Genomic DNA, 25,840 nt, shown 5'->3' on the forward strand with positions numbered 1-25,840 from the left:
TTTTTGTTACTTATTGATTGTTTTTTTGTTCTCTTCTCTGTTGCGCCAAATGAAGGAAGCAAACGACTGGGTTCTGATTCGGTGCGTCGAGGCTGTAGATGCGCCTCGAGTTTGAACCGTTGGATGTGTTGAAGACGTTGCGATCGGGACGGTATATCACGGTGATTGAGTGAAAATGACGTACCCGTTACGTGAAACGGGTAACATGTAAGGTGGGACGGTCACGGTGCGTGTAAGGCTGGAGTGGTCTCAACGTCATCGTTTTCTGGGCGGATTTAACGGTGTCTTCAATGTGATAAAGGTGGCCAGCCCCAGACGAGGAGTGGCCCGTGGGATACACGCGTAAACCGAAGTGTAGACAGGGGCCGTACATTGGCGCGTGGGGGGGGGTAAGTTTATTTATAGATTAGATAGATTTTCAGCTCTCTGTGTGTGTGTGTGTTTTTGCCTTTTGGTGATTTTTGGGAATTTTTGTTTGGTTTTGCTTTTTCTGGCAAATTTAAGGAGAGCAGACCGCAATGATACTCATCCAAAGATAGACAATGATAAAGGCATTGCATTTTTGCTTGGACGTAGACTTTTTAGTCTTTTACTTGCTTTGTTTTACCAAAGGGTCAAAAGGGCTGTGGGAATGGTGGGGACCCAAATCCGGGGGGAATTGACTGGGGGTACCACCTTCTTCAATCAATAATTACCCTAAAAAAGAAATGTTGTTTGTACACATTTATTAATTACATTTTTAAGTGTTAGAAATTTCATATTATTATATGATATTTTATATGTGAAGGAAAAAATAGCAATTATTTCATTTGTGAAAAACTATTGGTTCTGTTCGGATGCAAACATTGTATCACTTGGGTCCATGCAAACATTGTACACTTGGGTTAGGCAACTTCTTATATATATATGAAGATACCACCTTGATCATATGCAAATCAGATGCGCAACATTCCAATGTTTGGCCAATGACATGTGCATTCCCTTGGACCGTATGTTTCAGTCCATGTAATCCGCCCACTTGAATTTGAAATTGAACAATTGCTTCTTCAATTCGTTTGTAAAGGTTGGGTATGTTAACATATGAGGGTATAATTTAACATTAACCGACACTTTGTTTTCTATTTAAAGGCTGTAAAATCATTTATCAAGGAATCCTTTCCATTGGAGCACACTCGATTTATGATATTTCTTTCTCTAGTCGTGTATCACATTCATTTCATAAGAGTATTGTCCAATACACTTTCATTTCTTCGAGTCAATTCTAAGAGAGTTCGAACACATTTCTAGTTCATTGAGTCTTTGTGATTTATGGTGTCACTATCACAATAACGTGATCATTATATCTTAAAAGACGAGTACCGAATGACCTACAATATTGATGGGCGCACATAACTTATTTATAGTATCCAACAATAACATTGACCTTGAATATTTTTTTGGAATTTTAACTAAAATTATTTGTGTTAAATGTAATTTATATCATGCATTAAATTCCAAATGTAATACAGATTATTTTCCTATGTTATTAAATAAAAGTAGCAATTAGATTTAATTTCTTTCAACATAAGCACGCCACTTATAGATATTAGATGTGAAACAACAAACATAATCGAAAATACAATGATAAACTACTTATTATGTGGAAAGCACATTCCTGGATAGTAGTAACCGTCGTATGTTGACGTACCCTCATTCATGGCATTAGCTCATGCACGTGCACGTACTTCTGCTTGTCGTTGATCCTAAAATTCCCTTCGTGGGCCCTGCATGGTATCAATGTCTTTCTTAATGATCTCCAAGTCTTTTAGATCTTGTTGTTTCACATCAATTTTCTTCTCTCTAGCTAGGTGCTGAGCAGCCTGAACGTCAAGAACCTTGGCCCTTATGTAGAATTTCTTCATATATGTGATTGAAATTTTGTCCACTTGGGGATTATCTTGCTTGGCCCTTTTTGAAGCATTTCTTCCAGGTGACTTAGGACACCCCCATATAGTGGTTGAAATGCAGGAGTGTTCTCATTTATGACTTCTGTATCTGTCCTGTCATTTTGTGTGTCGTCAACATTGGTGGGGGTGTCTGATTCGTTGACGGGTGAAGAACCTTACTTCGCAGTGTCTTGTAATAATGGCCATACATGGAGCCATATGAAAGCTTTATCACCATTTAAAGATTTGTATCGAGCATATGCATAATCCACTTATACAAATGAAAACAAAGAAATTAATAATAAGGTACACAAACAACATTGGATTTAATTAAAAAGCTTTTTTAAAACAAAAAATCACCAAATTGTCATTGTTGACACCACTAGCACGCTCTCTATGAACCTAAAGGTAACATGTCCACATCTTCGTGCTGTCATGGCTTATCAACCTAAAATGAACTTTGAGAGCTTCACGTTTTCGACCCAAGGAGTGGGCTTCAAGAAATTTCTCAATATAGTCAGCTAAAATTTTCCCCCAAAAATCTGGATTGTTTTGGGTGGCACCAAGGATGCAATTTACCAAGATGGCTAGCCAAGCCCTGACAAGCCCTATCTCCTTATCACTCGACTAAGCGAGACCTTTCTTTTCTCCCCATCAATGAAAATACTCAAATTTTTATAAGTTTTTTGGATAAAAAAGATTGATGATTGTGTGAAATTGGATGAAGTGAATGAGGTATTTATAAGAAAAGTTATAACTAGCCGTTGGAAATAATTTCATATTTTTTCATAATTATTTTCAAGTTTTGTATTTGTTCGTATTTTTTATGAATTTTATTAATTAAAATCGTCATTTAATTGTGGCCGTAGATCATCAACGGACAAAAAGCAGCAACCGTTGATTTGCAACGCCCACTGCCAATGTTTTAAGTTTAAGAAATTTGAAACTTCAGCGTTATTGACCGTGGATTCCAATGGTCACTGCATCCAAGCTTAACGCGTGGGTGACGCGAAGTGCACATTCGCGTGTTAAGAGGTGAGGTCCGCCCATTGCTTTTAGTCGGCCACTTCCAAATGGGCCTGATTCCTCACGTGGGCTGGGCTTGCTTTTGATGAGAATCACTCTCATTGATGTTCAAATATGAACATCATTCATTAGGCTCAAGTAATATTGAATATTGGAATCAAACTCTCAGGTTCAGTGTGAGTTTTGATACCAATATTTGAGTCCAATAAATTGGAATTAAAATCAAAATCAACACCACACTATGGATGGCCTTATAGTGAAATTGTCAAACACCTCATGTGCCTCCTCCATTAAATCCAAATTTTAATAAATATGTATTCTCTAAAGCGCTAGCTACCTACATTTACATCCAACTCCAACCAAAGTTTAACCACCAACCCATTAATAATCTTCGTAACCTCCAAAATCCCACAACAAGTATGAATGACTATACTTGAAGCTACCTTTCAGACAGGTGTTTGTAAGCCTCCCTAGACGCCTTCACTCTTTCGCGCTGTCTCTCTCCCTCTCTCAACATCTCACTCTCATTAGCATCCAAATCTGTGCATATTCTAAGAATTTCTTGCAAAATATTCCACTTAGAAGGAAAATCTTCACGCTTTCTTGCTTAACTCTGTAAAGAAAACTTGTTTCATATATTTTCGCACTTGTTTTCACCCATAAACTCATGTTGATGTTTGTTATATCATACTGCGACATTTGTTTAATTTGAAGTGTTTTTGCTTAGTGGAATTGTGGGAAGCAAAATTTATGGGTCTTATCTGCATACTCTTCATATTTCAGGGTAGATACTACTACTGGGTTCAGCACTGGCCAAGCAAACTAAAACAATCTTTTTTATACATTCTAACTTGTTCAGTGGACTCCACGTGGCTTAGAACCGCGTTTTGAAGGTCTTAAATATCACATGCACAAACAGGTTTTATGGCAATAGCTAATAAAAGCCGACAGGAAATAAAAACATGTAAAAGAAAACTGGTAAGGAAATATAACTCTCTAACTTTAGTTTAATCATAAGTTAAAGAAAATTGCTCTGATGCTCCATGAACCTTAAGATTGGGTGGCATTTTTTATTCACCCTTTCCTAAAAGTAAAAATATTTTATCCTTCTTGAACTTTCAAAACTTTCCAATGTAAGGTCACATAGCATGTATCTGAGTTTTTTTTTTTTTTTTTTTAAGGTAATTTTGTCATTTATCTCTCTTGTCCCTCACCCTGGACAAAACTTAAATTGCAAGTTTTGAAAATAAACAACAAAAGTCATGACACTATGCCTTGGCATATATTTGGATTAATCTTCAAAGCCAACATAGTTGAAACATGAAATGAGACCAACCTCCTCCCTTTTTGTTTCAACTATAGCCTATACAAAAGTTCCATTTTATCTCAAAGTGGGCTGCTTATCACACATTGTATGCACACCACATAGTAGAACGCAATGTGTGTCATGTAAGTGAGAATAAAATGTTGGGCAACTAAAAGCAAAAGATATTGTGTTGATACAACTATATCATTACTAATACTACCGATATTACCGATATTTCATCAACATGGGTGAAAGATGGAGCTTCCTCCCCTTTCGGATGTCGGTACCCTGTTTGGGCCAAAATTTCAACAATTTCCCCTAAACTTTTTTTATGGCAACTTATCATCAAGACTTGAGTAATTAGATGAATGAAGATTAGTTCAATTTAGGTCTATTAGATTTAAGATGAAAAACAAACACCACCTAAGTTGGGTATAATGTAATATTTGAGGAGACCGAACACCATTCAAGGCAGCTGGAACAGTACAATACATCAACGCACCACATGATGTGGTATTCCCAACACAAATCAATCTTGATGGTTCAATGCACAATAGTAAGAAACTGAAGATATAGTATAGTAGTGTGTCATTTACAGAGGGCCGGAGCCAATTCCATATAAGCTGCTAATGTGGAGGTACTTGCAAAATAAAACCTCAACAAAGCAATCCATAGGATTTGAAGCCATCTTGTATCACTTTCTACTTGCTTTGAAAATATTCTCCTTGTAAAATTTGAGTTCCATGATGCTTTCTCTGATATCATCCAAGGCTCTGTGCTTATTTTCTTTAGAAGGGGCTTTCTGTCGTTCTGATAAGCAATGGCAAGAAAATGAAGCAACTAGTCAGTACTTGTACAAAGTAACAAAAAAAAAAAAAAGTATTGGGCAAACTCTAATGGAAAAGAGAAAAGCCCAAATAAAAGTTCTCGGAAACCACATAACCAGCTAGCATGACAATGAATCTGAAGACAAAGTGGGAAAAATAAAAGATGGTCTCGTGTGCAAATAGAAGATGATTAAAAATTTGCATTGCTTAGCAACTTTTTTAGTACTACTCCACACATCCCCAAGGGGACAGCATGGGTGGCTTGTCTAAATTGTCCCACAGGCAGGCCTGGGTTCAAGCAACCCAGGTCAGTGTCCTGCAACTTAGCCTAGAAAAATATTTCACTTATTATTTCTTAACCACCATATTCCTCATCATTGTTAAGCACCTTTGTCACCAATGTTCTTCATATACGAACATAATTTCTAGGGTTAAATACAAAAATAGTCCACAAACTTTACATTGATTCTCAATTTGGTCCACTAACTATAAAAAGTGTCAATTTGATCCACGAATATTCCAAGTTGTACCAAAGCAGTACAAACATTAACTTTCATTCGAAAATTAACGGAATTGATCACATGAAAATGTGATGAACGGACTGAAATGTCCCTAAAAATGTGGTCACTTGCCGTGCACATGACCAGTTTCCGTTAAATTTTTCGATGTAATTTAACGTTTGTACTGCTTTAGTATAACTTGAAAAGTTCGTGAACCAAATTGACACTTTCTATAGTTAGTGGACCAAATTGAGATTCACTGTAAAGTTCATGGACCATTTTTGTTTTTAACCCTAATTTCTATGAGCCAAGTAAAAATTGGTTTTAAGTTACAGGACTATACTTCATCGTCGTAAAAGCAAGGTCAAGCCATCCAGCGTTCTCAGTCGGATGGCTTAAATGTGGTCATAGTTGCTATGTAGCATGCAAACATTTTACTGGTCAAGTCTGAAGTTTCAAGCATATCAACACTGGAAGAACCTATTAAAATGATCAAGGAACTAAGGCACAAACAATAAAACTAATTCAAGGAATTTACTTGCCTTCTAAATGGTGCACAAAAATAAGTGAATTTACCAGGTACTGGAAGAAATTTTACCTCTAGGATACCAGCGCTTGCATAGAGCATTAACACTGCTAACATCCACTACTACATGGGAGAAAAGGCTAGCCAAATCTGGCATATATTTCTGCCAGAAAAAGAAAGTCGGTTAAGAAATCCAACCAAGCTCATTTAATTTAAATAAAGAGTACTGTAACAAAATGAGGAAAACATGGGTGACCAAGCGAATAGCTAAAGCTTATCTTTCAGAATAGATACAAGTTCAACTCTTTTTCGATAAGAAACAAAAACTTCATTAATAGATAAAATTAAAGAAATTACAAAGAAAATGTATGAGAAGTGCAACAACTAATAAAAAAGCATATTATACAATGAGAACAACACCGCAAACAAGAAGAATTACATAAAAGCAATGTTCTAAAATTGCTATGACACAAGCTAAAATCCTAGCACAATACCAAATTAAGTCCACTTCCTCCACCTTGTCCTCAAATAACCTCTAGTTCAGTTCCAGCCAAACACAGCACAGAAAGCCAAAACAGCAGATCTCAAAAGAGTAATCGCCTACTGGGTAGCCCTCCTGACAACAACAAAAACCAGCTCCTAGGGCACACCCACCAGTCCAAACACCTCCAACATGCGAGTCCAGATCTGCCAAGTGAACCTGCTATATAAGACTATGTAGCCGGCATTCTCCCCCCTCCTTTCTCACACAACACACTGATGTGGAGATAAGCATGCATAAGGTCTTCTTCTATGGAACATGTCAGGTATTTATTTTCCCATGAACCACCAAGTGAAAATTTGCACCATAGCTGGAACGCTATCCCTAGATCTACCATTAATGAGAACTGAAACGTTTGTTGAGCTCAAACATCCACTAATCCACCACATCTCCCAAATCCTTTCTTAGCCAACACAAAGTCGAGAAATCCCCAATCAACATGACCATAAGCTTTCTCAAAATCAATTTTAAAAACCACACCCTCTTTACACTTGGCTCTAAACTCTTCCACCACCTCATTAGCAACTAAAACCAAATAAAAAATCTGTCTACCATGAGCGAAGGCCCCTTGAGAATTTGAGACAGTGTCACACGAGGCCTCCCGCGATCTCAAAGATAAAACTTTAGCAAGAATCTTGCAGAGGCTAGTAATCAAACTAATGGGTCTAGAGTCCCTAATTCTCAAGGAGTGGAGCTTTTTAGGAATATTTCACCATTCAACATAAACAATTAGATAAGCGTCTATTTGGATTGAATGATTTAAAAGAAGGGATTTGGATTTGACAATAAACCTAGATGAATTTAAAAACGAAAATAAGTACAAAAACACTAGATATACTGTATTTGAAATAACTAGATACAATCAAGTATTTAAAATCTATGTATTTCTTCCTTTTTCCCCTAATACAAATCATAAAGATTTATATATTGTTATAGTCCAATCAAGAAACTACACAACTGAATCCCTAGATTAGAAATCACTTTTTCCAAAAGGAGCCTAATATAATTGCTACGAGTTCTTCATAAAAAGGGGCAAGAGGTGTAAAGTAAAACACCACAATATACCATTGCTAACATGCACCACTAGAAAACGAAAGGCATATATCATTTGTTCCTCTATAGATCAATTTACATTTATCATTTGAATAATAAGCTATATTTGAAGTAATAGCATTCCCTCACATTCATCAATGGGTTTCAACCAGGGAAATGATAGATATTTTCCTCAAGTATTATTTAATTTCAGTTTTGAAACACAAGATAAATTTAATGACTAAGTAAAAAAATATAAAATTGCTGTTGTCCCAACTAAGCAATATCCAATGATTCCTATAAAAATTGAAAGAAACTATGCATTCTTCATTACCAGAATGAAGCCTCTATCATTATTGAAAAGTGAAGTTCTTAGTCCTTACATTAGCAAATTTTAGTGACTTTTTGGGTCCCAAACAGGGCATGATAAGGAGACATAGTGTTCACATGGGAGAATGTTTAAATGCAAAGGAAATTTATTCACAGTTAAAAGAAAACCAAAACTAGAGCTTATAGAGGGTGAATTATAATTTCGTAAGTGTTCAACATATCTAGATCAGGTAGGCAAAGTTGAGAGCTGGATCCAAACATACTATTATCAGGATGCAAAGTGCAAAACCTTGTAGCATCACTAAAACCTAAAAATACCAAACCTTGTAGCACAACTGAAACCCATTATTCAGTATGAGCCACCTCAGCTCCAAAAAATTGCACACGGTCCTACAGGGTTTTTTTTTTTTTTTTTTTTTTCGCTATGCCAAATATAAAGATTGGAAAGTACACATTCATCGGGAGCCTGAGGTGGGACTCTAGAAAAGTTTACTCATCATTTCATGTTTACTCTTTCACAACTGTAATAAAAGAAGTTTGAGTCATTTTTATTGTGCTGTAATCCGTAACTGTAATATCAATATCCCAATTGCCTATTGTATGCCCTTTCTTGGAGAATAAAAGTATAATTAAATTAGGATTCTGAGTTATTTAGAATATTTGGATTCCTAGTTTGTTTGTCTAGGGGTGTGATTTAGTTTCCTAAATTGAGTGATTTGGTTCTTATTTAGTTTCTTAGTCTGAAGAAGTTATTGATTAAAACTGTACTCAATTTAATTCCTTTTAGAGTTATGATTTCTCTACCTATTTTCTCAACACCCCTACTCCTAGTTCCCCCCTTCCCTGGTGGCTGGCCCTTTCTATATATCTAGTTTACAATAACAACATCTACGACATAGAACAAATAAGTGCAAACTGGACATTAATGCCAAAAATGTACATAGTTGTGCTGCACAGCAGGGTAACTTCTTCCATGCTTATCAGATTATAAAATATATAGGCACACCTAATTTAACAGAGAAGAAGAAGACTTTCATACAGCAATGTATTATTAATTACCAAATACTGAAAAATAGGGCAACCTCCTATCGATAATTTTTTATAATTAAGCTAATCATAAATAAAATCTACGAAAAGTCATTCATGTTACCTTTAAAAATACAAAATCCACATAAACTGAATTTCCTGCTAAAAGAGGTGTATACGTTCCAATGTTTCTCTTTACAAATTCTATGACCTGCAGAATTCAAGCATATATTTATTTACAGACATATAAAGAAAAAAAAAAGCATGTAACTGTAACTGTAATATCATAATAAGAGGAATTATCCTATCCGGACATCCGGATTTAGTTACAAATCTGGTCCTGTAATGTAAGTGCTAGATGCAACATTCAATGGCTGATTTACTATTTCCTATGCAATTTGTTATGCATTGTGAATATTTTTGATAGGGTTATGAGGTTTAGTCATTCTACAAAGGATTACAGATTTGGACAGATTCAACCTAATCATACTTTCTTTCCCAAATGTGGTGAAGGTAAACTTATGGCTTTGATTTTATATGTTGATGACATGGTGGTTACAGATAATGAAAAAGAGGAAAATAATGAACATCAGAATCATTTGGCGAATGTATTTTAGATGGACTTGGGTGCACTGAGGAACTTCTTGGGAATTGAGTTGCAAATTCAAGGCAAAGTATTTTTATGTCTCAATGTAAGTATGCTCTTGACTTATTGACTGAAACCGGGTTGCTAGCTTGGAAACCTGTTGACACACCCATTGAGCAAAATCAAAGATTGGGGAATGATGTTGATCAGGTTTCAACTAATAAGAGTAGATACTAGGGACTGGTAGGGAGATTGATTTACTTGTCTCATACATGTCTTGGTAGCTTATGTTGTAAGTGTGGAGAGTCAATTTATACATGCACCTAGTAAAGCTCATATGGAGTACACTGAATTCTCAACTATTTAAAATGTGCACCTGGTAAAAGTTTGATGTTCTCTAATCATGGTCATCTAGAGGTTGACGTAGTAATGTGGTAAGTCAATTTATGCATGCACCTAGTAAAGCTCACATGGAGGTTGTACACCTATTCTCAGATATTTAAAATCTGCACCTGGTATAATCCTATTGATCACTAATCATGGATTCTAGAGGTTGAGGGATATATAGATGTTGCTGATAGGGCTGGGTCGATAACGTATCAAGGATCAACTTCTGCATATCGTACATTTGTTGGAAGGACCAAAGTGCTGAGCAGAATAGGGCCCATGGCACATGGTATTTGTGAGGTGTTGTGGTTGAAGATCTTGATGAAAGAATTGGGTTTCAGTTCGGTAGAACCAATGAATCTACACTGTAACAAGGTTGCCATCAGTATTGCACACAATCCAGTTCAACATGACCGTAGAAACATGAGGTGGATAGACACTTTATCGAGGAGAAATTGACAGAAGGGATAATTAGTACTCTGTTAGTAAAGAACGAGGATCAATTGGCAGATATCTAACAAGTAGCATTTTCTATTCCTCACTTGACAAGTTGGGCATCTAAGACATCTATATTCCAACTTGAAAGGGAGTGTTGGCATAATTACCTTAATTGTAGAGTTGACTAGAGTAGATTGTGGCTTAAGCTATAATTAAGCAAGTAATTAAGCTATTGATTGTTATTGAGTACTTACCATTTTTTGCACCTCTTTGTATAGAATTTATACCTCCATTATCTGGAGAAGAATACATATTGAATTAAACCTATTGTCTCTACTTTCAGCAGTGCTTTGGTCCGGCTGTTTCTTGTTCTTTTATGCTAGTTGTTCCTCAATTTAAGTGGGTGGTTTTTCGGGATTTTATGCTCTTGAGGTCCTATTTTAAGTAGATTGAGGTTGCTTCAATTGTGGACTGCTGGTCCACTTTTTCCATGTACCCCTTTTATTAATATATTTGCTATGTTTCCTATCAAATAAAAAAATAATATATGACAATAAAGGGTGCCAAGACCATTAACTATAACATGGTCACACAGTCAATATGTGTAAATGATAAGAGAAAAAAAAAAAAAAAAACTGACAAGAAAGATTACTGCTGAAGTGCTGAACCAAATTCTTACACACCTGCTTCTCAGCTTCACTTTCACTAATTGTACTTTGGAGCACTTTGCTTGTCAACCCTATTTTCATTAAACTTGTTAGTCATGAAACCTTACATTATATGCTATAAGGATAATACATTGATGTGTATTATATGATACATGGAAATAAATAGAGCATATGCGTATGTTACTAAGAGGTGCAATGTTGGATGACAATTTATACCACCCTGCTTACCACTAGCTGCATGATGACTTTGACACCACTCTCCCATCCTCTCTAAACACTCCTTAGGTTGATGGATAACCAAATCAGGGCCCTGAAAGAGAAAATGTAAAGAGGAAAACAAAAAGAAAGATAGGAAATCAAGTGCCAGTACTAGTTAGTCAATCAAGATGCATATTGCAATTGAGCACAGATGATAAAAGAACAAGTGAACAAAAGTATATAATAAGAGTCACGGATGACATCTCATTATATTTCCTATAAACAAACTTCCTTGACTTGATAGGAAATCATGTTTTTGTTCTGTTTACCTTCAAAATTACCACATGCTGAAAAATAAATAAATAAAAATATAACCCAAAAACAAAAATTTGTGTTTGATAGCAGGGGAGCATCATCAAAAAGAGATCAAAGTCAAATCCAAGTAGATCATTGTAGAGATATTCCCTCGGTTTTGGGACTTTTACACTGATGATAAATGCAAATGAAATCAAAGAGTCAAGATGATTCAATAACAGTTAGGGAAAGACACTAAAAAGTTGAAGAGACATGTGCTCGCTTGGATAGGTTAAGCATCGAGCCATCGAGTGCTATCATATACATTTTCTGTACCCTAGTTGCTCTCCAATTACATCAATCATGTCTTTACTGATGAATAAGCCATAGGAGGATAATAGAAGCAAGAAGAAAGCTATCATGGCGGGTTACGAAGACAAAACTATCAAATTGACAGTCCACCCTTCCCACCATGTTGAGACGGGGGAAAATTATGTTGCTCATGCATTTGGTTCAATGAGTGGGCAAATTCCCTCAAGTCCCCAATACAGGTGATGCTGGTATATACATCCCTCCAATAGATGTATGGTAAGTCAAATGGAATTGATGAGGACAACCCAGTTCTAGTCTCTTAAGAAGATGATGGGAGAATAAAGAAGGCGTGGAAGGGTGTCTTCATTGCTAAGCTACTAGTGAATATCTCTCCTATGGCTTCTTTTAGTACTGTTCAAAACTCAAACATGTCCGAGAAAACAGACTAAATCGAACCAATCGGGGAGAATAAATAAGTACAGACTAAAAAATATGGCTTCAGCTTAATTTAGTAAGAAATCCATCCACCAATATATAAGCAAAGCCAGGTGAGAGCCTACCATAAGCTATGCAGTAACCCCACCATAAGATATCATGGGTCACAAAAACCCATCAAAATAATATAAGAAAACTCAAAACCGTTGACAGATATTCTGAAAGTTTCCCTCAATAGAAAACAGAACCTTCCAATAGCTGCAAGAAGCAGAGAGTACAGATTATATCTAAAAAGGTAATTTCCTTGAGCACTATTTTCAAAATGATTTTCAGAATACAGAACCAAAAACTAACAGAAATGATTAATTAGAGAACATAGATGCAGCATTAATCAACTGTGTATGAATACTCTACTGAGAAAATTTAGGTCCTTTTATGCATAGAGTTGGACTTTTATAACTGTTTCTTTCAAAAAAACCTCAGAAGCTGTCCCCTTATATGATGTCCTACTTACAGGTTTTACATGTCAATACAAGAATTTACTATAGCATTCTAGGGGCAGAACATGAAAGAGATGTAATCTTTTGTCTGTAGATAAAGTAAATAAAACACATAGAATAAACAAAATTAAATATGCTGAAAGATAATTATTAATAAACAAAGATCAAATATTCAAAATTATACTATATACTGAAGTTCACTCCCTTACAATTTTTTAAATAAATGGAAATCAGTAATGAAGATACAAATATACAGGATGATTAAACGGTGTTGACACATAAAAACGTTAACTACACTTGCAAACTTTGAAAAATGGATAGATACAAACAGAGGAATAGAGCAATATAAGAAAATTAATTAACTACACTTGCAAAATTTGAAAAAGGCCAATTAAAGTTTGCAAAATTTGGGCCATTTTCACTTTAGTCCTTGTAATTTCAAGTTTGTCAATCTTATCACCGTCATTAATTAACTGTTGCAATTATGGCCAAATCAGAATTTCGTCAAATTAATTCATGGAATGTCCACGTAGCTCACATGTGCAGGGCTATTTTGGTCTTGCACATGCTATGTATTACTTTAGAGTAGCACAAAAAAGCCAAAATAGCTCTGCATGTGCCTGCCACGTAGGCATTCCGCTAATTAAGTCAACGAAAATCTTGATTTGGCCTTTACTTGTAACCGTTAATTAATTACAGACATCCAATTCACAAATTGAAACCGCGGGAACAAAAGTAAAAAAATGGTCAAAACTACAATGAGCAAAATTCTGATTCGGCCTTTGAAAAATGGATAGACACAAATAGAGGCATAGAGGCAGTATAACCCAAGAATAAATAAGCAATGCTGCAAAGTAAGAACAGAAATGTAATGCCAATTAAGAAAATACCTCTATTGATTTGGTTAATTTGCCATCAGTAATTATGCAAGCAATCTCAAGTATCTGATCAACTTCAACATTTAAACCTGCACGACCACAGAGGTAAAAGAGAAGATATGATTTTCACATTTGAGGAAATTAACCATAAAATGTATGAAGTGGACTAAAAAAGACAACACAAGTATAGGTCAACTTGATTGAAAGTGCGTTGTCTAGCACATATGGTATGTCCAGCACATATGATATGTCCCTGACTCCCTCTTTGTTGTAGTTGTTTTCTTTATAAGGAAAATGAGTATATTAATAAATTTTGGAAGCACATGTCTTTAACTTTATTATTATTACTTTTACTGTTTTATCCTCAAGGGTATTTCTGTCAATCATGTAAACATTTTTAATACAAATAGATGTGCTTGGCCTCGAGGTACAAAAGAGCCATTGCGAGAACTGAGACTGCAACTCCATCAGAGAACATTTCACACCTTCAGAAGTCCTCCTTTTTCTTTCTGATCACAGACACTACATAATACATAATGGACCATATACTTCTGAAGGTGTGAAATGCTCTCTGATGGAGTTGCAGTCTCAGTTCTCACAACTTTCTTTCAAACGAAACAAATAACCACCAAGGAATCCTTTTGCTTACACTGGAACAAATTGTTTTGTTTTATGCATGAACAGTTAAACCTGGAGTACACTGAAACCTTGCCAAGAGTTCCATTGAAATTATCATTGTTATATAGTTAGACTACGGGGTGCATTCAATATGGAATTTCACTGACTTTTGTAGAGTTCTTTTAAGTGATCGACTTTTGTAGAGTTTATGGATTTTTAATGACTTTCATAAACTCTACATAGACTTTGGCAGAATTCTATATAGAGTTTAACGGAGTTTGCTAGACATTCCCTATAAATTTTGATAGACTAATAATAGCTTTAATTATTTTTTATAAAGTTTAATAAATTGCTAATCAACCCCAGTAGTAGATGGTTATAAAGTTATCACATTATTTCATGATTCTCAAGCGTATAAATAATCTTTTTACTTGGCAAAATGATCCGACAACTGCTAGCTCTACATGCTGAAAGTCGAACATAATAACAATTTCATTCCTTGTTGTCTTTATATTTTGTTTCCAATTTCAAGTTTCAGTGGTGGGTTTCCTTAAGGAAAATGATTTCACTAATGGGTTATATATATATATATATATATATATATATATAACTCCTTTAATGCAATTTTCAAACTCTAGTTCCACCATGTGCCGATCATGCATGAGCAACAAAGAATGCAACAGTCTGATCTATGGCAGCATCCCCATATGTGGTGTTGTGATGAAGGTTGATACATAGTTTTTTCTTTCTTTTTGAAGAAGTTTAAATATATTTTTCTTAATAAAATGGAATATGATGATTAGCAATAAAATACATTTAAAATATAACAATATTGTAATTAAAATAAATTAAGGAGGATGGAGAAATAGGAATATGGGGTGACAATAGCCAGTCTTATAAAAATACAAATACCTCCATTTTATATAGTTATTTTATATTTGATATCCTTTGAAATCTGCAGGGAAGACGTTGGAGAATTACTAACTTTGATATAACATAATTTACACTCCCAAATCGATGAAAGTCTATCATTAAATAAATTACGTTTTGAATATAATGCAACTTTTATAAACTCTCTAAAAGTCTTCATTAAATACCATCGGACTTTGATAGACCCTTTAAAAGTCTTGATTGGATACTACGAGACTTTTGAATTCCACCAAAGTCATTTAAAATCCTAATTGAATACACCCCCTAGACATTATTATATTATGAGCAAACAATATTATCCTTACCAGTCATTTCCAAGTCAATCCATACAAGGGGCGACTTGTACTCTTCTGGAGGCACCACTGGATTTTTCTGGCTCTGTTTCTCAACTACGACCAACATGTTATCCGAGTTGTTGACTTTCTTCCCCCTCTTGCCTGCCTCAAAAAGACACATCAGTAGTATGAAGATATTCATATGCTTTAATCATCCCAGATATTCATATTCATATACCTAATATCAAGTCTATCATGATCTGGCTTACATTTATTTAAAAAGATAAGGAAAGAATACGAACTTTGTTGAAATGATCAAAGAAAGGGAGAAAACGATTGTATTTTATTGATTCAGTTGAGTAGTATACATAGGCAAGAGCCTCAAAATAAGCACCTTATAAACTCATGAGTGTAGTAATTCTACAAACCCTCAAAACTTCTCAAAATTGTGCAGCAGACAGCTCTATATTCTCAAAAGCACACCTATTCCTCTACCTCCATATTGTTCACAAAACTGCATGGAGCGGTAAACTTCCAAACCAACACCGCAATTCTGTTGGATGATTGGATACGCGAGATAGAACAAGGTGCCACCAAATGAACTCCAAAGACCAAGAAGATATAATCCCACACTTCTCAGGCAACAGGAAAGTGGAGGAAAGGACGACCCACCATCTCCTCTGCCTTCTTGCTGATAATACAATGATTGAGTATACCACTCCTTACAAGGCGGTGTTCAAATTTCAGAGATTGACTTTGCAATTGATTATCTGCATTTGATGAAATGCGGCTTTTTGCTGTGTTGTAGAATTTTAATGTTTATATGTATTATATGGCTTTGTAGGTCTTTGATTATATGTATGTGTAATAGGATTTTCATGTTTGTTTGACACTCTCCAATATTCAGATCATATATACTTGGGCATCTCTGTTTCATTCCAACTTTTGATTTTGCATTTAATGCACTCTTTGGTTACTCATAACTTGGGGGAATAACATGGAAAATTTGGGGTTCATGGCTGTAGTTTTTCACTCTGAGGAGTGAGTATTATTTTACTCCATTGTACTTTTTCTATATGTATGTGATACTTGCATATGCCTTAGTTATGTTGTGTGTATGTTGGGTTGAAAGTGAGATTGCTAGTTTTGTATTTCTTTGGAATCAAAGTAGGGAGCCATATAAGACATTGGGAGTGCTTATTTTGAGCTTCTACTTGCAGAATTATAATAGCTAAAGTCAAGGTCTGGTGCAATGGTCAATGTTTCCAGTACCAGCTAACCAAGGATAATCAGGATTACTACCACTTACACTAAATGCCCAAACTTCATAAAACAGGAGACCAAGAAAGAGGTAAAAAGGAAAAAATTGCTAATTCCAAAAATTTAAATGTTCTCCTAGTACTCTAGTAGCCTAAGAGCTGAATAATTGAAACTTCAAGACAAAGCCTCCATTTAACTTCTTTATTTACTTTCCATTTCCATTATATGAATTTCTCAATGCAAGACCTAAGAAGTAACTCTCAGGGTTAATTGAGGCAAGCACAGGGTTAATACTTGATAGCAATACTTCACAAGAAGATTTAGCAAAAAATACAAAAACATAAGGTCTTTAGTTAAATGCAGCCACTCAATGGCTCAAATGAATACTTATATCTATTTTCATTCATGTAAACCAAAACCCACAAGAAAGAAAAACAATAAGCTTATAATATAGCATTTTCCTCCAATTTTTCACAATTTTCTCGGCAACCAAACGGGGGGCTAATTAATCAGATACTTCAACCACTCTCAGAAGACAGAGATAAACTAAGCAAAAGCAACCATTTCAAGTAAACAATGATCCCACAAAGCTCTAACCCTAACATTGCAATTTACGGAAAGTAACTAAGGAAAATTAACGAACCTGAAGAATTTCTAGTGTTCTCCTTGTGTTTGGAAGCAGAAGAAGCCTCTCGCACTTGATCGTCGTCTTCAACGTCAAGCTCGAGCACAGAGAATGGATTTGTGAGGCTCTCCATTGAGCTAATTGGTTTGGTTTTGTCCTCCTTGTGTTTGGAAGCAGAAGAAGCCTCTCGCACTTGATCGTCGTCTTGAACGTCAAGCTCGAGCACATAGAATGCATTTGTGAGGCTCACCATTGAGCTAATTGGTTTGGTTTTGCGCAATTTGTACTGAAACCTTATGCAGTCGGATTACAGGGACGGATTCAGGATTGAAACTGGGGTCGGCTACAAAAAACTTCGACAGTACGAGAAAATTTCATTAATAAATAGAAAAGATACACCCAGCAACATTCTAGCAATATGCATATTAACCCAAGAGAGAGGGAATCTTGCCTGCTAGAAAAGAGGGGAAGATTCCCTCCTTAAGAGAGAAGGAGGCTTTTGTTGGAGAGAGCTCGAGGAAACAAACGTACTGTAATGTGAGATATTACATATTAACCCAAACATATTGTTGATTTGTAAACAATATACATGATTAATTATATTTACAATATTGGCAAAAAAAAAAAACCATATTTACAATACTTTTTTTCGATTTTCTTTTTGGAAAATCAACTTCATCAAGCAAACAAAAGTCTCAATAGCCCAAAACAGGCAACAGGCAAAGGCCCAAACCAGCGAGCCCATAGGAGAACCGAATACCCGATTACGTGACCAGAAAGAAAACTGAAACTCGATCAAATATATTCCGATCGAGCATTTGAATGCCGAAATTAACAAAACTCAACCTGTAAATTCTTCCTAAACCCAAATCCTAGCGAACCCCATTCGAACCCTAGTGCTCGTTTTATCGATCCATTGGTGGTGCAGCAATGGCGACTACGGTGAGCTCAGCCGGTGGGCTACTTGCCATGCTGAACGAGGCCCATCCCTTGCTCAAGCTCCACGCTTTGTCCAACCTCAACAACTTGGTCGACAACTTTTGGCCTGAGATCTCCACCAGCGTACCAGTCATGTACTCTCTCTCTCTCACCCTCCGTGTTTTTTTTTTTTTCTTTTGTGTTTGTTGAATGTTTGGGATTATGGTTTGTCTTTTTGGTTTTTCTTGATTGTTTGATAACTGAGAAACAATTAGAAAGCCAAATTTTTGAAATTTAAGTGAAAAATTGAGGAACACTAACAAATTAACAATCAGCTAAGCTAATTACGTGTGCTAGTTTTCTTAAAAGAATTGTTTGAATTTGTTTTTTGTGTGTGTATATTGGAGTATTTAAGTAATTGAAATACCATCAATATCGAACTATTTAAAATTGCTTTCGGATCAAAATCCGACCCATTCAAAGTCCTAATTGTCATCAGAAGTTTGTTAAAAATTGGTTTTGTTAGTGTGCTTCTCTAACCTTAGTTCTTCAAATTATGATATTTCGATGTATTTGAAAATAAAACTTTTGTATTTATATATTTTTTTCTGAAATATTAGAATGATGTCATATTGTTTCTCAGGGAAAGTTTGTATGAAGATGAAGAGTTTGATCTGCATCAAAGACAACTGGCTGCATTGATTGTGTCAAAGGTAAAATTTAACTATTCTGATGCCTTTGGAAATAGTGAGTGTCTCACAAACAAGAACAGTTGTTACTCTCTAAAAGTTACTTCTCTCCAAAGTGGTTGTTTGATCAATCAAAACAATTCAGGTTGGGGAAAATCTATTGACCACTTTGGTTCCTCTTGTCTGAATTTTCTATGTTTGCAATTTTGCCTTCTAACATCCTGAAAATTAATGAAGAACATTAGTACAAAGTATTGCATGCAAATATGGCAGGTTGACTTTTAAGTCTGTGTGTCTCTCTTTGTTATTTATGGGTGTAAATTTCTATTAAGTTTTACAAGTTTGATCTTTTCTTTACATGGCTTATCTTTTTCTCACCCCAGGTTTTCTATTATTTGAGTGAACGTAATGACTCACTTTCCTATGCCCTTGGAGCTGGTTCCTTATTTGATGTGTCAGAAGATTCTGATTACGTTCGTACTCTTCTTGGTAAGAATAGTTTTGTGTCATTTTATACTTCTAGAATAGATACAGCATGACCACTTTTAGGCAATAAAAGTTGCAAGTTTACTTCTGTGAGCAGTAACAGTGAGAAGTCGGATCCAGGATGTACTTTGACTGAAAAGAAAAAAAAACCTATGAAAGGGTGATGCAAGTAGATTTAAGATATTTTAAACTGGTGTCAACTTTGTTTCATTATCAAGTAGAATATCATCTCTGATTTGATATTGTTAGAAGTGGACTAGATGTATGGAACTGTGATATAGCATAATCAGATTTATTTACATGAAATGTTTGGTTGTTTGCTCCTCTCCTCAGCTAAAGCTATAGATGAGTACGCTAGTCTTAAGTCTAAAGCGGCAGAGTCAAATTCTGAAGCATCAGTTGTGGATCCTAGGTTGGAGGCAATTGTCGAGAAAATGCTGAATAAGTACGCAGGCCTCTATTGTTTTTAAATGCAATACTTCAGTACTACTGGCTTTCTTACCATTTTCTCCCTCTAGGTGTATCATGGATGGAAAATACCAACAAGCTATGGGGATTGCAATTGAATCTCGAAGATTGGATATACTTGAGGAAGTAATCACAAAAAGTGATAATGTCCATGGAACTCTGTCGTATTGCCAAAATGTCTCTCATTCCTTTGTTAATCTTAGAGAATATAGACAAGAGGTAAGGCTTTGCTCAATTGGTTTAGATACAACATGACTTTGTATCTCTTTTCTTTTCTTTTCTTTTCTACCATCATGTTGTTAAAAGGATGTTTCTGTTTCTCTGTGGTATGTGGCTATGATACTTTCTAGGAGCATCTACGACCAAAAAAATGTGGAAATGTATGAAATACAGATGTGTATAACATGGTTGATTTAAAAATACGGTGACAAATTCTGCCAAAAAATACAGATACAACAAGCTTATATAATTTGGTTTGTACAAGTGTAATAAAATATATAATGAAAAATACAGGTTAAAAATCCGGCAATATATGATATTAATCAATTTTATTTGGAATCACATGTTTTGAAGAAATTAACTACTAAAAACAATAATTATTGTTCAGAAAATAACTTAGGGTTGCCGATTGTGAGGAGCTGAGTTTGAAAATTATACGTCTTGGACTCTTGGCAGAAAAAAGGGTTTTTGTTTTTTAGTTTTTTAATTTGTATTCTGTTTTGTCATTTATGTTTATATACGTGTATCTATTCTATGTTTGTTTTAAATATGTGTATTTGTCATGCTATTGAAAAGTGTGGAAAATGCAAGTACTTTTCAAAAAACGTTTTATATGCATATAACATGTAATGTGATATGGATGGTGCAATACATAGCTTTAATATGTGTTTGCTCTTTCATTATGTGGTTTTGTTTTCTCTTTCATGTTAATTCAATATTTGACGGCATAGTATTCTTAAAGGTTATGGAGTTAATTAAAATAGGAGAAAATCATTCAGAGTGCTAGTGGTTCTGATACTGGTATTCTGGGTGTGTTCCAGCAGAGTCTAGGAGAAAGAAAAATTTTATCAGCAAAACTCATACATTCTCCTCTGTTACTAACTATCTAGGGAACAGCTGCCTGCCCATCTAATAAAACAGCATCAAGAGATACATTCCTAAATTTACCAACACAGATGCCCAAATTGAGACCCAAAACCTGACTTTATTCCATAACTCTTCTACCCCATCCCCTCTATAATCTTTAAAAAAAAAAAATTATTTCCCTCTGTCCATATAACCCAATTACCCAAATCATGGCCATCACTTTACATCCCCATAGAAGTAGAATATAAATTTTATACATGGAGGCTGAAGTAAGACTAGATTATAAACAGTTTTACACATGAACATGTCTTTTGATACCATTCTGGCTTTTTTTTTTGAAATATTAATTATAGGCTGTTTACTATTTTCCAAGGTTTCTTGACCACGTGTTCCAGCACTGCTTGGTTGTGTCTGATGCACTTCAGAGATGTCTCCACGATAATAATTTTACATTCTACTGTTTGAGGTGTTTTGATTTATGGGTGCACAAATATTCTGGATTGCACAGATTCTGACTCTCACATTGGAAAACTACATTATAATTCTTAGAGGTGTTCTCTCCTTATTTCTTCTTACATCTATTTTCTCAGTGACTTGCTTTAAATTTAAAACTTTGTTGTTAAAGTGAGAAACAGATATAATTAGTTTGGAAAATATTGTATGTTATGTCCATGTATCTGCCTCTTTTGTGTCTCTTTTTCTATGTTATGCTTCCAGAGATATCATGTTTAATAATTTCTCACATTTTATTTAATGCTTTGTGTTATGTTGGTTGAACCAAATAATCTTTATTGAGGAGAGTGACAGAAATTTGTCATTGTTTGGTTCTTTGTACAGGTACTTCGTCTTCTAGTCAAAGTGTATCAAAAGCTGCCTTCTCCAGATTACTTGAGCATTTGTCAGTGTCTCATGTTCTTGGATGAGCCTGAAGGTGTTGCAAGCATATTCGAAAAGCTTTTGCACTCTGAAAACAAGGATGATGAACTCTTGGCATATCAAATAGCCTTTGATCTCTCAGAGAATGAGCACCAAGCTTTTCTCTTAAATGTGAGAAATCGCCTTCCAACTCCCAGGTCTCAGCCTTCAAAAGCTGCGCAGCCAGAATCCAGTGAAGCTGCTCAGAATGAAAGTTCTGCTCCAGAGGATGTTCAAATGACAGATGGAAGCTCTACTTCTAATGTGAGTGTGCGCGAAGATCCAAATGAAGTGATATATTCCGAGAGGCTGACCAAAATTAAAGGAATTTTGTCCGGAGAGACGTCAATACAGTTGACTCTACAATTTTTGTACACTCATAACAAGTGAGGCTGCTATATTTTATTTTATTCAGTCATAAATTACTTTTGTTTCTGTTGGACATGAATGGTTGAGAAGTTCTTTGACTGTCTTCTGTGATTTGCATTTAGGTCCGATCTTCTTATTCTGAAGACAATAAAGCAGTCTGTTGAGACAAGAAATAGTGTATGTCATAGTGCAACGATTTATGCTAATGCAATTATGCATGCTGGGACAACTGTGGACACGTTTCTTAGGGAGAATCTGGTAAGGCAGACAACTTAATTTTTCATTATCACCTTGCATATTTTATTTTTTATGGATATTGACAACTTCGGTTCTTTAAATTTTCAGGACTGGTTAAGCAGAGCCACAAATTGGGCTAAATTCAGTGCAACAGCAGGGCTAGGTGCTATTCACAGAGGCCACTTGCAGCAGGGAAGATCACTGATGGCACCTTACTTGCCTCAGGGTGGGGCTGGTGGTGGTGGCAGTCCGTACTCAGAAGGCGGTGCTCTGTATGCTTTGGGTCTCATTCATGCCAACCATGGCGAGGGCATCAAACAATTCCTTCGTGATAGCCTGCGCAGTACTAATGTGGAGGTGTGTACTTTATAAGCCAGTGATTACATCTTTTTGTGCATATTACTTTATCAGTAAATGTTTCTAATGGGAAATCTTTTATGCAGGTCATTCAACATGGTGCATGCTTAGGCCTTGGCTTGGCAGCTTTAGGAACTGCAGATGAAGAGATCTACGATGACATTAAAACTGTGCTCTATACTGATAGTGCTGTTGCAGGTGAAGCTGCTGGGATCAGTATGGGTTTGCTTATGGTTGGAACTTCAAGTGAGAAGGCTAGTGAGATGCTTGCTTATGCACATGAGACACAGCATGAAAAGATCATCAGGTATAGATAATTACATGACCTAAATTTGTACCTGTACTGTCCCTCTTGGGCTTTTTAATAAATATTTATTTATTGAGAATAGCAAGATCATTTTGACATCTGTGGTAGGAATGATAATTTTTTTATTTGTGGTCTTTGCTAACTCTATATTGTACGTTACAGGGGGTTAGCGTTGGGGATTGCCCTGACGGTATATGGAAGAGAAGAAGAAGCAGACACACTAATTGAGCAAATGACAAGGGATCAAGATCCTATACTACGCTATGGTGGTATGTATGCATTGGCATTGGCCTACAGGGGGACAGCAAACAACAAGGCCATTCGCCAGCTGCTGCATTTTGCCGTGTCAGATGTGAGTGATGATGTCAGGAGGACTGCTGTTCTAGCACTTGGGTTTGTCCTATACTCCGAGCCAGAGCAGGTTGGTAATTCTATTTGTCCATTGATGTGCTCTCTGTACTCCATTTTATGTTGTTTCCTGAGAAATTTGATGTTGCTTTCTGTTGGTCTTATATATGCTTTGCATCTCCAAACTGCAGACGCCTCGAATTGTCTCCTTGCTATCTGAGTCTTACAACCCACATGTTCGATATGGTGCTGCTCTTGCGGTAGGCATTTCCTGTGCTGGTACTGGCTTGAGTGAGGCGATATCTTTGTTAGAGCCGCTGACTTCAGATGTTGTTGATTTTGTGCGCCAAGGTGCCCTGATTGCAATGGCTATGGTCATGGTCCAGATTAGTGAAGCCAGTGATTCTCGTGTTGGAGCTTTCAGGTACTGTGTCATCATATTTTGCAAAAGTCCTCAACTCTTTCCCTTTCTATGTGTGTGTCGGAGCGTTTAGGTACTCGCGTAATAAGCGCTGAGTTAGCCATTATTCCTTTGAAAAGTAGAAGAGTTTCTTTGCTATTAGATGCATCCAACGGTTGTTGGCTGTCATCCAAGTTTTAGCAAAAATCCGGTCACCAGATGTGAGAATTACTGTGTATATATATATATATATATAAATGGATAGCTAGATAAATAAACATGTAGTTATACATTTTTCAATGATGTTTCAAATTTAACAAAACATGTTAACTTATTGTTCATTTTGTTTTTTAAATATAGGCGGCAATTGGAGAAAATAATTCTTGATAAGCATGAGGACACCATGAGCAAAATGGGAGCAATATTGGCCTCTGGAATTCTTGATGCTGGTGGAAGGAATGTGACCATAAGATTGCTTTCTAAGACAAAACATGATAAGGTCACTGCAGTTGTTGGCCTTGCTGTTTTCAGCCAGTTTTGGTATTGGTATCCCCTTATTTATTTCATAAGTTTGGCTTTCTCACCAACAGCTTTAATTGGACTGAACTCTGACTTGAAAGTTCCAAAGTTTGAATTCTCGTCCCATGCCCAACCTTCACTTTTCAAATATCCTAAACCAACCACTGTGCCAACCACTACATCAGCTGTAAAACTCCCCACTGCCGTTCTATCAACATCAGCAAAGGCCACCAAAGCTAGGGCCAAGAAAGAAGCAGAGCAGAAGGCAAATGCTGAAAAGTCATCTGAGGCAGAGGCTACATCTTCTAGTGCAAATACTGGGAAAGGAAATTCATCTGGTGAGAAGGATGGGGATTCAATGCAGGTAACCATTATGGGCATAACGGTCCCATCCCACACCTTTCTCCTTTCCCTTTTTCCCTCATAATTGCATTTACTTAAAAGATTGCTACAAGTTCAATGTTTAAAATTTTGCTTTCTTTCCAAAGATTGCTACTAGTTTTATGGTACACACTGGTAGTGATTTAAACTGTTCCATAATTATTGCCAAGTACTCTGATATGTGCACAGAAGCAAGTCCAAACTAGTGAAGAGAACTATGATTGGATCCATATACTTTGCAATCTTTTGTTTATGACATCATAATTGTTCTGAATCCAAATCCCTCCTCATCCCCTTTGGCAGGTCGATAACCCCGCAGAGAAGAAATCAGAGCCTGAGCCTTCTTTTGAAATTTTGACCAACCCAGCTAGGGTGGTTCCTGCTCAGGAGAAATATATCAAATTTCTGGAAGAGAGCAGATATGTGCCCATTAAACTGGCACCTTCTGGGTTTGTTCTGTTAAGAGACCTGCGACCTACTGAACCCGAGGTGCTTTCACTTACGGACACACCCTCTTCTACAACATCATCTGCTGGTGGATCAGCAACAGGACAGCCGGATTCTGCATCAGCCATGGCAGTTGATGAGGAACCTCAGCCACCTCAGCCCTTTGAATACACTACTAGTCAAACGTGAGATTTTTCCCCCTTTGTACAGTGAGGAAACATTAGATTTGACACTTTCTTTTTCATTTCATATGTACCTTTTGATGAATCGTGGTTTAAAGAGTTTTAGTCATCAACTTATTTATCTTCTGTTAGTCAAAATGGCGCCACGAATATCAGCCCTCAGCTGATCCAACTTCAACTGAATCATCGATAAGAATGGAAAAAGAAACCCTAGAAACACAATTCATGATAAAGATTAATCCAAAACCCTTACGAAATCTAAATTTGAACATACAATTGCTGATTTAA

At 36.0% G+C, this 25,840-nt stretch overlaps 2 protein-coding genes across 2 annotated transcripts; one reads left to right on the forward strand and one right to left on the reverse strand.

The window, feature by feature from the left end:
• Positions 1-4,622: 4,622 nt before the first annotated feature.
• Positions 4,623-17,960, reverse strand: LOC147279645 (oligoribonuclease-like). Its single transcript, XM_086251976.1, has 8 exons — positions 17,462-17,960; positions 15,589-15,720; positions 13,748-13,824; positions 11,347-11,428; positions 11,134-11,189; positions 9,164-9,250; positions 6,183-6,273; positions 4,623-5,067 (listed from the first exon to the last, which is right to left on the reverse strand). Exons 1-8 carry the CDS (start codon positions 17,694-17,696, stop codon positions 4,952-4,954), a joined length of 876 nt encoding a protein of 291 aa, XP_086108102.1. The 5' UTR covers positions 17,697-17,960; the 3' UTR covers positions 4,623-4,951.
• A 273-nt stretch (positions 17,961-18,233) lies between these two features.
• LOC147279646 (26S proteasome non-ATPase regulatory subunit 1 homolog A-like) lies at positions 18,234-25,673 on the forward strand. Its single transcript, XM_086250838.1, has 13 exons — positions 18,234-18,516; positions 19,005-19,074; positions 19,434-19,539; positions 19,870-19,981; positions 20,055-20,223; positions 21,928-22,391; positions 22,497-22,632; positions 22,720-22,968; positions 23,055-23,275; positions 23,438-23,696; positions 23,815-24,047; positions 24,384-24,906; positions 25,227-25,673. The coding sequence occupies exons 1-13, from the start codon at positions 18,374-18,376 to the stop codon at positions 25,557-25,559; spliced, it is 3,018 nt and encodes a 1,005-aa protein (XP_086106964.1). The 5' UTR covers positions 18,234-18,373; the 3' UTR covers positions 25,560-25,673.
• The last annotated feature ends 167 nt before the right edge of the window (positions 25,674-25,840 follow it).

The sequence above is a fragment of the Dryas octopetala genome, chromosome 7 (assembly GCF_963921425.1).
Source record: "Dryas octopetala chromosome 7, drDryOcto1.1, whole genome shotgun sequence".
In the NCBI taxonomy this organism is placed as follows: Eukaryota; Viridiplantae; Streptophyta; class Magnoliopsida; order Rosales; family Rosaceae; genus Dryas; species Dryas octopetala.